Here is a 12,228-nt window from a genome sequence, read left to right on the forward strand (position 1 = left end):
ACCTGATGGAGCTCCACTGGCTCCCTGTACACAAACAAGCAAAGTTCACACCCTTTACCCACACTTTCAAGGCACTACATAATACTGGCCCAGAATACCTCAACAATCTCTTCTGCTTTCTCAAACCTTCCAGACACCACAGCTTGTCCGGATTCCTGCATGCACACATCCCGTGCATAGAGAACACCAGATCCGGTGGTCAAATCTTCCCCATCATTGTTTCTAAAACCACTACACACAAGGGCCTCGTCCTCACTTTTTGAATTTCGCAAAAAGCTAAAGACCTCCCTTTTCGAGTAGTTCCACTAGGCCCTAGGTTCGGCTAGACTCACACCTGTCCAGGGCCAGGATACCCACCTGGATAATAGTGCGCTCTGTAAAGCTGCATAACATAACATTTGTGCACAGTGCATTAGTTGAAGGCTCCGGCCTGTCTTTTACTGCAGATGGGGACTTGGCCTCCCTCTCATAGGGGGGCAGGGATTCCCGCCGCATGCAAGTATAGTGACAGACTGTACCACCTGCAGTCTATGGGAACCCTGTGCTCCTCCTTCAAAGTATGCCATGGAGGGGGCGCATTGACTGTGCGCCACCGGATATGTAGTGCCAATCTGTGAGACTCTAGACAGCTACTTTGTTCCGTAGTAAAGCAAAGGATTCGTTTATTTACAGATGCTGGTACAGCCTGTAGATCACGCCAGAACACACGGTGCACAAGTGTAATGTATATTTTAGGAGGGGTTCATAGGCTTCTGCAATCTCTTCTGGAATAACAAAATGCCCTAGTGGGGTGCAAAAAGTGTGTGCAGGTAGGTTTAGGTGAACATTGCTGCCCCAGGGCACATCTCCAAGTTGTATATTTTATTTCAAATCCAATTCAAATTACCTACATTTTAACCCATAATTTGACAAAATGATAATGTTGCACGAGTGGGTTGATATACCCCCTCTTTCATTTGCTGTACTATGCAGCTCAGGTGATCGGATGCCAGCAAAACCAACTCTGCCTTTCCTCCTGAAGTTTGTAAATCAAGTCCCATTAAATTGGGTAGTAATAACATCTGTCATTTACTGCATTTAAAAATTGAAAAAAATGCACATGAAGCACTGTATTAAAAGAAGGTATTTTTACTAGTGGAAATAAGCTTTTTATTAACTATGTAGTGCGAACATAAACAAACGTATTTAATAAAGGAATTGTATGTGGCTTTAAATTGAGGGATGGAATGCCAAGTGCCTTCTTGCTTAATTTGTGATAAGTCCTTTCAATGACCTGGTTAAAAATATCATTCATCAAAGTACATGATGTGTTTTTTCTTTTATTCGCAGAATGTTGGGAAGGCTCTCCAGGCCGGATGCCGTTTTTTGCTGATTGGATTTCAGGGCATGGCAAACGCCTACACCGCCCCTTGGGGTGTGCCTAACGTAGTGGTGTCATCGCCCCGCTAAAGAAAACCTTGCTGTAGGGTGGTCATCAACATTTCAAGAAGATATGATGCCGTAAGGTGGTCCTACATATTTCAAGAAAACAACCCAACCATGGCCAATCTTGACCACCATTTCATAATGCGAAAGCAGGTCTTCCTGCACGGAACCATTGGTTATGAATGGAAGTTTACGTACTCTGATGTGACGTACCAATGGTTATTGTTGGTATTTTACGCACTCTGATGCGAGGAACCATTACTTATGGATGGTAGTTTATGTATTCTGATGCAAGGAACCATTGGTTATGGACGGCATTTTACGAGCTCGGATGCAAGGAGCCATTGGCCGTGTATGGTATTTTATGTAATCTGATACAAGGACCTTTTGATTAGGGATGGTACTTTACCCAGAATATTTCCACATGAACAGATACATGTATGACTGCCAACAAATGGAGAAGGCCACAAGACTATCTGAGGTGACTTCTGTGTTTTGACCAGGTTACAGATGTCCCAACAGAAAATATTGACCCATTAATGTAGCATGCTTATCAATACAACTGCTTGGGAGGGTGCAACAAATTCATACCAGGAGGCAATGACGTAGGTGCACTGCTTGGTTGATCACCTACAACCCCAGCTCCTGACATGAGGGGGGCCATGGTTGGAGTCAACATGAAGTGGTTTTTTGCTCACAGATTCAGGTATGGCCTAAGGGATTTTGTAGGGTTGTACCCTACTAGAGTATTATGGTGTAGGAGTGCTTCTGGGATATATTCCCCAAACCCCCTCGGATACCCTACAGACCTTGCAAGATCCTACATCCGTGGCCTAGAGGGGAATGTGTCTGTAGCCCAGCCAGCCTGTTCAGTTGCCCGGTCCCTCAGCTCTGTCAACCAGAGTTCTTTGTTTGGGTTCTTTATGGATTCTTTTAAAGAAAATGTACTGTTAAAAAATGGCACTGAAAGGCAATGAAGGAAGAGCGAGTTAAACGTAAGTTGGAGAGGGTGAGAAGTAAGTGTGAAGCAACTGCAAAGGTAGTTGTTGTAGGGGGTGCGTAATTTAAGGCTTACGATTCTACAGAAAGTCTAACCTTTGGATGAAGGCGAATACTGGAAAGGTATAAGTGAACATGGTCGGAAAAAAAGCAGTCCTTGGAATCCGCAAACTGAATCTCCTTGCATGGCCAGTGCCCGTGACCGGCACTACATGGTATGGGCATCAGGGGTGTATGAGGGCTGGTGGGAGCCCCTGGTGTGCAGGATTGTGGCATTCACAGAAATGAAACTGGCATCTCAAGCAACCCTTTGCTGAGCAAGGCTCCTCCATGAGAGCTGGTTCAATCCCCGAGGGTCCCTGCTGCATCACAGCCTCCACGGCTGACTAACCGGATCGAGGACCAGGACAATCCCGGCTCATGTACAGGCACTTCGGGGACTCCCTGTGTGATCCCCAGCTAGCTACAGTCTTCATCTCTGCACGTCTCCATCACACGGACCTCAAATGGTCTTTACATACAAACTCTTATCATAAAGTGTAATGAGGGTTGAATACTTCCGGTGTTTTACAGACCAGCTGAAGCACCAATTCAGACTTTATTGGTAGCTTGTCCTTTCTTACTCTGACTGAATATTGTTTACTGATTTAAAGGCGCTTAAGTTCTTAATGACTGTCGAATTGATTTTAGTTTTCTTTGCAGCTTCTGGAATAGTTCTTTTGGCATGCCCGTGTATCCCCAGGAGACGGACACCATGCGCCTTGTGTAGTTGCGTTGATGCTTCTAATCCGGCTCGGCCCGCGCTGAGGCGAAGGAAGGGGCGGGTGAAAGATGCCCATTGAAGCCAAGGGCAGCGGCCCTGGTCATCGGCGGATGTGACGAGCGTCACGAGAGCAGCCCAAGGATGCGTAGGGGTCACGCTGGCAACTTTGCATCAGACCCGCGAGATGGACAGAGTGCCCTGAAGAGTTGTTTCGAGTATTTGGAAAAAAATGTGTATAATTATAATTCTAACATTTGTAAAGCGCGAATCGCCTCTAATTGTATCCAGGAAGGGGGGCGTGGGAGGAAGAGAGGGGGGGGGGTCGTCAGGGAGATAAAGTAAGCTGTTACCCAGAGTCACATGATGCTGAGCTGAGCTGCCCCCAGGGATGGAACCGTCCAGCACCACGCTCAAGAGTCGGCCTATCTGGCCCCTGCGCCACAACTCTCAAACAATCCAATCAAATGGCCTAAACCGAGAGTACACAAATAGGTCTTCCCTTGTGCACCGGAAGTACCCACAAGCACCTTGTGTTTTTGCACCGGAGATTCTTCTGGAGTCTGCACGGACTCCCCCTGGGTTGCCAGTGTGGCCTGACCTCCAGAGAGAGCCCAGCTTCAGGGGATTCAAGGGTTTGGCTGCGAGGTGGAAATGTAAACCACATTACACCGTGGAGAGACGGGCTCTTGGAAGAAACAAAACGGAGCGTACTACATATATTGCATGAAGCCAGTTAACATTTTGCACCATCATTTGCACTGCCTTTCGCATGTATACCCTTTGCCTTCACTAACTGGTGCAAAATGTAATGTTTCCACTAGCCAGCCCGCACATTTGTTTCATCAGCTGGTTGGTACAAATGATGGTGCACAATTGCACTAGGGACGTCAGAGATGCTTGATGGACACTGGCAGAGATGTGGTCCCATCTGCACTCTTCCACAAATGTGAGGCTGTACAACACACTTGGTTTGGAGGACCCTTGTGGTACAGCGCTGGTAAAGATGGCACCGTGTGGGATGGCAGGTCTGGGTATCTCACGCCTTGCAGTGCACAATGGGTCGCCAAGTGAGGACCAATAGCTGGCTTCATCGTGGCAGCTGCCCATTGGATAACCCCTCTATGATCACTCCTTTGTCCTAGCCTGTCGATGGGCTGTGGAGGCGAGGGCACAGCGAGGAGGCAGAGGGCGTGTTCGCCTTGGGCTACTACACCCTCACTTCTGAGGTCCCGACACCATCATCCATTACAAGGCGAGAGAGTCAAGATTACCAAGCCTAGATATGGCATTTCCCTACATCCAATAACGGTGTCACACTGCTTTTGTAGGAAGATGAGGAGACTGTCCTAAAACAGCCTCTTTTCTCCCTGGCCGTATAATACATTTATAATATTTTGCCGTTTAGACCTTTTGGCTGAACTTCCGTAGCCAGATCCTGCTGGCCCATCGCTCGGATACTGAAAAGTCCATGTAGTTGCCCCTTGTTATGGTGATGCCATTTCACCATTTGCAACATCAGCACCATTGGTAATGTTCATGTTACCGTAGCTTTTAAAATGTGCTGACATTAGGAGCCTAACATTATATTGTAATTTACTAAGATTGTGTGTACGAACATGCAAGTAACGTACTCCTCATACTGCCCTTTTAATATTGTTTTATTTCAGGCTGGGTAAAAATCTATTGTGCTAACTACTTTACGTGACTTTTCAAATTGACATACTTGTTCTGGATACGCTGATGTAATGTTATCACTGTGCCTCTTACATAAACCATATGACTTATGGTCTATGTGCTGATGGCATCAGAGTGTGAAGAGTGAGGTATTCATTGTGTTGATAAGCCATTTGCGTTGGATATTAAGGACTTCCAGGCATAAGAGTAGTGCTCAGAATAACCACATTATTACTGAAAGAGCCACAGGTTCAAGTGTGTCTTACCCAAAAAGTTAGTCACAAGGATTCTTTATGCAAAGAGCCACATTCCCATGGGTTCCTTACCCAGAGAGCCACAGTCTGGTGGGAGTCACATGGGTTCCTTACCCAAAGAGCCGCAGTCCCATAGGTTCCTTACCCAGAGAGCCGCAGTCCCATGGGTTCCTTTCCCAAAGAGCCACAGTCACATGGGTTCCTTACCCAGAGAGCCACAGTCACATGGGTTCCTTACCCAGAGAGCCACAGTCACATGGGTTCCTTTCCCAAAGAGCCACAGTCACATGGGTTCCTTACCCAGAGAGCCACTCATATGGCTTCCTTACCCAGAAAGCCACAGTCCAATGGGTTCCTTGCCCAGAGAGCCACCATCACATGGGTTCCTTTCCCAAAGAGCCACAGTCACATGGGTTCCTTACCCAGAGAGCCACAGTCACATGGGTTCCTTACCCAGAGAGCCACAGTCACATGGGTTCCTTTCCCAAAGAGCCACAGTCACATGGGTTCCTTACCAAGAGAGCCACAGTCACATGGTTCCTTACCCAGAGAGCCACACTCATATGGCTTCCTTACCCAGAAAGCCACAGTCCAATGGGTTCCTAGCCCAGAGAGCCACCGTCACATGGGTTCCTTCCTCAAAGAGCCACCGTTATATGGGTTCCTTCCTCAAAGAGCCACCGTTAGATGGGTTCCCTACACAGAGAGTCACAGTCACATAGGTTCCTTACCCAAAGAGCCACAGTCACCTGGCTTCCTTACTCAAAGAGCCACAGTCACCTGGCTTCCTTACTCAAAGAGCCACAGTCACCTGGCTTCCTTACTCAAGGAGCCACAGTCACCTGGCTTCCTTACCCAACGAGCCACAGTCACATGGGTTCCTTGCCCAAAGAGCCACAGTCCCGTGGGTTCCTTACCCAAAGAGCCACTGTCACCTGGCTTCCTTACTCAAAGAGCCACAGTCACACACATGGGTTCCTTACCCAAAGAGCCACAGTCCCGTGGGTTCCTTACCCAAAGAGCCACTATCACATGGGTCCCTTACCCAAAGAGCCACAGTCATATGGGTTCCTTACCCAGAGAGCCACAGTCACATGCGTTCCTTACCCAGAGAGCCACAGTCACATGCGTTCCTTACCCAAAGAGCCACAGTCACATGTGTTCCTTACCCAAAGAGCCACAGTCACATGGGTTCCTTACCCAGAGAGCCACAGTCACATGGGTCCCTTACCCAAACAGCCACTGTCACAAGGATTCCTTACTCAGAGAGCCACAATCACGAGTTCCTTCCCCAGGAGTTTGTTGGTTTCCAGGTGATTGGTGAGTTGGATGTTAATTGCTTTCTCCAGGACTTTTGATGAAAAGGACAGCAGGGAGATTGGCTGGTAGGTTTTGATTTCATCTGGGTCTGCAGGTTTTTTTTATAGGAGCGGTTTGACCTCTGCGTTTTCCACCCTGCTGGGAGGATGGCAGAGGCGATGGAAGTGTTGAGGCTGGTAGTGATTTCTTTGCTGGGGGAGTTGTTCCCTCTGTTGAACATATGGTGGGGGCAGGGATCTCTGGGTGCTCCTGAGTGGATATTGCTCATGATGGTGGCAGCTGTCTGTGTAGAGAGAGGGTCTCATGCAGTGATTGTGTCTAGGTTGCAGATGATGATGGTGGGCAGTCCGTCTATGTCAACCAGAGGTAGTTGAGGGTCGAAGTGTTCATAGATGGTGGTGATTTTGCTGTGGAAGAATTCTGCGAGAGTCGCAGAGGTCCTGGGAGGAGGTCATAGAATTGTTTGTGGCTATGGGGTTGGAGAATTATTTGATGATGCATAGGAGTTCTTTGCTGTGGTTGGAGCTGGGTTTAAGGCGGGTGGTGAGGGCGTTCTTCTTGGTGTTTTTCAGTTTGTGGTAATTGCTGAGAGCTAGTTTAAAATTGTCTCTGTCAGAGGGTGCTCTGCTGGTGTGTAATATCCTTTCCAGCCATTTGCAGGTGTGTTTTGTAGATTTTAGTTCAGGGGTGAACCAGCTGGTGTGGTTGGAGGGTTAGTCTGGTTTGGGGTGTTTGAGGGGTGCAACTTTGTCGGCACATTTGGTGAGATAGGTGTTAAAGTTTTTTTTGGCGTCCTCGAAATTCGAGTAGGGGTCCGGAAGAAAGGGTGTTGAGGGTGTGTATCCAAAGGTCATCTGGTGCCTTGTTCGAGATGTAGAAGTGGACGATCGAGTGGTCTGACCAGGTTATTTTGGTGGTGTGGTTGTATCTGATTCGGCCGCTGGCTGAGAATATGGGGTCCACTGTGCCTTACCCAGAAAGTCTCAGTCACATGATTGCCTCACCCAAGAGCCACAGTCACATAAGTGCTTTACTCAAAGACTTACTCAAAGAGCTTTCTAATTGAAAGCCTTGCAGAAATAGTCACATATATATCTGAATGGCTCGACTCCTTCCCTTCTACCCCGCTCTATTTTTTCTACTCTCCATTCGCCTCTCTCCTTTGCAGTTTTGTTCCCTCTCATCTCTCGCCTTCACTGCTGAATGGGGTGGTCCCCTAATGTGGTCATTTGGATCCGTCTCGGGCAGGAATAGGGCTTGGACATCTGAGAAACATAGGCCGTTCAAACCATAGCACGCAGACATATTAGTGCTTTCTTCAAACCTGCATTATTTACAAATACACTGGTGCTAGTGGTTGTGGATTTTTCCCAGGAACCCCATGGAACCTGAAGGATTGACTCAAGCAGGTGGGATGACCTCAGAGCCTCACATGAAGGTTAAGGGGGACATTATCTAGTGGAGGCTCAAAGAAGGAAAGCTTTTCTTCTCTGCAAGCGTGCTCCCTGGGAATGGGAGGGCAAATATCCACATGAGTTCCCCCCTCTCCATAAGAATGTAAAATAAAGTCCTGACGCCAAGGCTCTTAAACTGCATCGGTCATAGAAAAAATGAAACATCAGGGCTGAGTGGCCTCGATAAACTCTGCAAGTTCACTGCTGATCTGCCTGTACTCGGCATCAGTAGCAATTTGAAAACGTATATAGGAGCATAAACTAGTGTGCAGTTTCCTGTTGTCTAGAAATGCTACACTTATTAAAATCACCAGCAAAAGTGAACACAAATTCCTCTCTATAACATGTCTGCTTGTCATTCATGTTATCCTTTTGTGGCCCAGACTTTTTATGAGGGAATTTTCTTGAGGGTCATGTAAGGCACACCTGTTTAAACAGATGAAGAGTAAATCTGCCCACTTATTGGTGGAAAGGGATATGCATTAGACGCCTGGTCTGGGCAAGGGATGGTGGCTTGTGTGTACATGCTGAGAGAGAGGCTCGTGCTGCTGATGGCTCACTCCTGACAGGAGCTCAGTCACTGGCTCGTCTTCTCAGACACGTAGGTAGGAATGTGTACAGTGTACACTCTCCGGGCTGCTGCTTGCAGCCTGGCTGACATAGCGGGGTGGGGGCAGGGGAGAAGCGAGGTCCCCAGCCCAGAGGAGTGAGACAGCAGGTCACGTAGACCGTGAGAAACGCTGGGCCTGGCTCCTGCTTTGCTTGACCCGATGGCAGTGTCCACTGTCCATGGATCACCGCACTGAACGGTGCGCAGGCGTGTGCACGTGCGAGAACCGGCGCTGCCACCCCAGCAGAACCAGCCAAGCTAATGGAAGGGAGGCCTGCGGAGGCACGTGCAGGGCGGGCCGTCGTCCTGCTCGCGCCACTCTCACTACAGTGTCCCAGTCATGCTGCGCAAAGAGCGTGCCTGGCATGGGCGGGTCCTGGAAAGACCGGAAGGCTGCCCCAGCCAAGAAAATGTTTAGAAGGCGATTGTTGGCCGCCGCCCACCGGAAGTTCCCTTGTTCACAAATTAACCAGTGCCCTGAACTTAAATGCCCTTGCGAGAATGGCAAATATTTGAGAAATCCGACCCTTCACAAACGGAAAAGGTCTGTTTGTTGTACTTGGTTGCTTTATCAAAATGGGGTTCGTGGTCCAGTTGGTCGTCATGTTCAAAAGGTAACGGGACAAAAAGAGCCCACATTTTCTAATTGCTCACCAGAACAGTCCTGAATATTTGTATCTTTTCGTCATCATAACTTTATTTCGGCTAATATAACCATAAAAGTGCATGAAAGAAAATGCAATTTTAACAATCAAATATAAAATCAAGAAATCAATCCAATGGGAAATGCAAAGATATACCATACACTAGAGATATGCGTTTTTTTTCTCCTTTTGATGGCATTAAACCAGTATTGTACAACATTATGGGAAATCTAAAAAAACGTACAAATATAATTTAGCCTATGATTATTAAAACCCAATTAAAAAACATGTAAAAACAAGACTAGACCCAACAGCCTCTTGTAACCAATTAAAATATTACACCTTATAGGCAACAAGTGCCAGGTGAGTTGACCTTATGTATCACATTGCCCTGGACAAGAATACAAATGTTACAAAGTCACAAGACCACTATCAAGAAGACACCTTCTCTTGGTCCACATTGCAAATAGAAATTTGGATATCACAACCGCAATAACCGGGTCAGTATCTGTTTTTAAAATCCTGTAAAATTCTCTATAGTTTCTGATACCCAGGTTTCTGCAAAATTGGATCACCCACTTAGATCTGGGGGTCTTATATGCCGGGCAAAAGAATACTACATGAATAACAGCTTCTTCCTCCACAGAGCACCCAGGATAGGGGCGGGCTATTGCGCCTTCCCACCTGTTTGTACGAGCGTTAAGTGGGAGGGTCCCATACCTAAATTGCAGGTACAATTTTTTTGCTAATACTAGTTGCATAGTGTCTATCACTTGCTCAAATTTGTAATGACACTTGGAATCGAGAAATCCATAAGTTAGAGTTGAGGTGTTAACTGTCTGCGCAAGACGCGCCAGTTTATAGTCCTTTAAAGTATCTTTTCAGAAAGCTATCGGATACATTAATTACCTTATTAAATTCTCAGATATCTGAGTATCTTATCAAAAGACGTATTTAAATGCCATGCCACGAGTGAGAGCTGAAGCTTACCAAATCAAAAACAAACTCTGGAATCCGTACCAGGAGCAGCAGGTCAATGTGTGTCTCACAAATGATTAGCAGATGCCACTGAAGGCATTATGTCAAAATACTTTGGTATCAGAAGCTCTATTGCTAAGGCACCAGCAAATTGTGTGCATTTTGGTGACACAAGTACATGTCAGGGTTTCTTTCAGCAAGTGCCTGAACATAACATGCTCCTGGCAACAAGATTCTGTAATAAAGATTTGGCTTACCCATGCGTGGACTCAACACATCTTATTCAAACAGAGTCCCTGTGAGGAAGCATTTCAGAAATGTCCATGAAAACCCAAATGGAACCTATTTTTGCAGTAGGGGAACACTTTCTGTAAAGTTTTAAAAAACATATTTTAATAAAAGTGTGAGGGGCAAGTGAGAGCTACGTTACTGGAGTGACTGATGGAGACGAATATGGAATCTCGATAAGTCACTTTTCTTGTGACCTGTTCACAGAGTAGTTGATCCACATGTATACAATAACTTTGACCACTTCATATACTTAAGTGAAAAGAGGCAACAAGCTATTTTGAAATGGGGTATAGCCCCACAAGTATTATTAAAACACAGGGGCCATAACACAATATCAACATACCCTTGGAAATAATTCAGATTACATTTAGTCCAGAAGGACACCTGAACAGATATGATTTTCCCTGAAGGTGAACCCACCTTTGTGAGGATGGTGAGGTCAGAACTACAGCTCCAAGAGAGAAGTACCACTAGTTTAGATGCTCAAGACTTGCTAATCCGGATGTCCGGAATCTACCACGCTATGTACGTAGTGATCTTCAGTGCTTTGTTTATAAAATAATAAGTAACGTTGCCTGAAGTTTTTCTCAGAAGCCTGCGGTTAGTGCTGCTGCTGAATGTTGGGGTTGCCTAATACCGAGGGTGTCTAGACAAGAGATGCTAGAAGGTAGCTGAGAAAACACAATTCATTTTCTTGAACAATACTTGAAGATTTTTCTAAGTATTAAAAAGTTTAAAAATTGTAACCAGACATTCAATGAAAATAGGCTTTTGTAAGACACTTTTGAAACTCCAAAATATAACACTTATGCTCTCAAAAACATATCAGAGAAATAGAAACCTCATTTAGTAGATATCTTCCTTTATCGGAGTAAACTATGATGCCAGCAAACCTTCGATTTTTCGAATTATGGGGAAGGATCGGGGGTGATGTGGGACATTTATAAATGTGAAACTTAATCATGAAAAGTCATGAACAGATTATGGAGCACAATAGATTTCCATGAAAAATAACATGATTCTAAGTGTTTTAGCTCCACCTTTGTTACTAGAGTGTTTAATTATGACTGAAAGGACCTTCTTTGTTTTTGCTTCGTTCAGTGAAAATCGCCAGAATTGTGAAGCAGACAGTATTACGTTTTGGTCTTTAATACGTATGATGCTATTAATGAAACCGCTGTTTGTATATTTTCTGCACAGGTTTTTGATTGTTCTTCAAATGCATTGCTGTATATTGGATGAATAAAAACCTGCCCTAATGATACATGGGGTCAAAGATTTCATTTCTGCTTCCATTTCAGTACACTCATTACATTTGGAAATATATTTGACAATTTTCCATATCTTAAACATTTTTGATGAAAAATAAACTTTGTGTAGTTCTAGTAAAACATGAGTTTCACTTGTAATTATTTGACTATTTCCATGGCTTGTAGTATTCCGGAATGTCCTACTAAAGTTCAATTACTTGTAGTTCCATGCCTCTTTCCATGAGCTGACACAAAAGGGAATGATGTCTGGGGATAGATACACAATAGTTATTTCAGCAGGAGGAAAAAATATATTATTCCCCTGCGTGGAAGCCTGGTCCCCAATTCTAACTTGTAAGCAATGTACTAACTCACTAAGTTATCCTCAATTCTTTCACATATCTTTAATCAATTTTTTGATATAGAGATATACAAAATGTCCTTTTTATATACATTTTAGCACATAAAAACCTTATACATACAAAACACAATGGTCTAACCAAGAGCCACAGTCCTATGGGTTCCTTAGCCAGAGTCACATGGGTTCCTTACTCAAAGAGCCACAG

General features: G+C 45.4%; 1 protein-coding gene across 1 annotated transcript in view; it reads left to right on the forward strand.

Moving 5' to 3' along the window:
- C6H1orf115 (chromosome 6 C1orf115 homolog) overlaps positions 1 to 11,676 on the forward strand; it is a 64,197-nt gene extending 52,521 nt beyond the window's left edge. The window contains exon 2 of the mRNA XM_086927929.1: positions 1,330 to 11,676. Within this exon, the coding sequence (XP_086784055.1) occupies positions 1,330 to 1,449 (120 nt within the window). The 3' untranslated portion in view covers positions 1,450 to 11,676. The remainder of the gene's footprint in view (positions 1 to 1,329) is intronic.
- Positions 11,677 to 12,228: the final 552 nt, after the last annotated feature.

This window comes from Lissotriton vulgaris, chromosome 6 (genome assembly GCF_964263255.1).
Source record: "Lissotriton vulgaris chromosome 6, aLisVul1.2, whole genome shotgun sequence".
In the NCBI taxonomy this organism is placed as follows: domain Eukaryota; kingdom Metazoa; phylum Chordata; class Amphibia; order Caudata; family Salamandridae; genus Lissotriton; species Lissotriton vulgaris.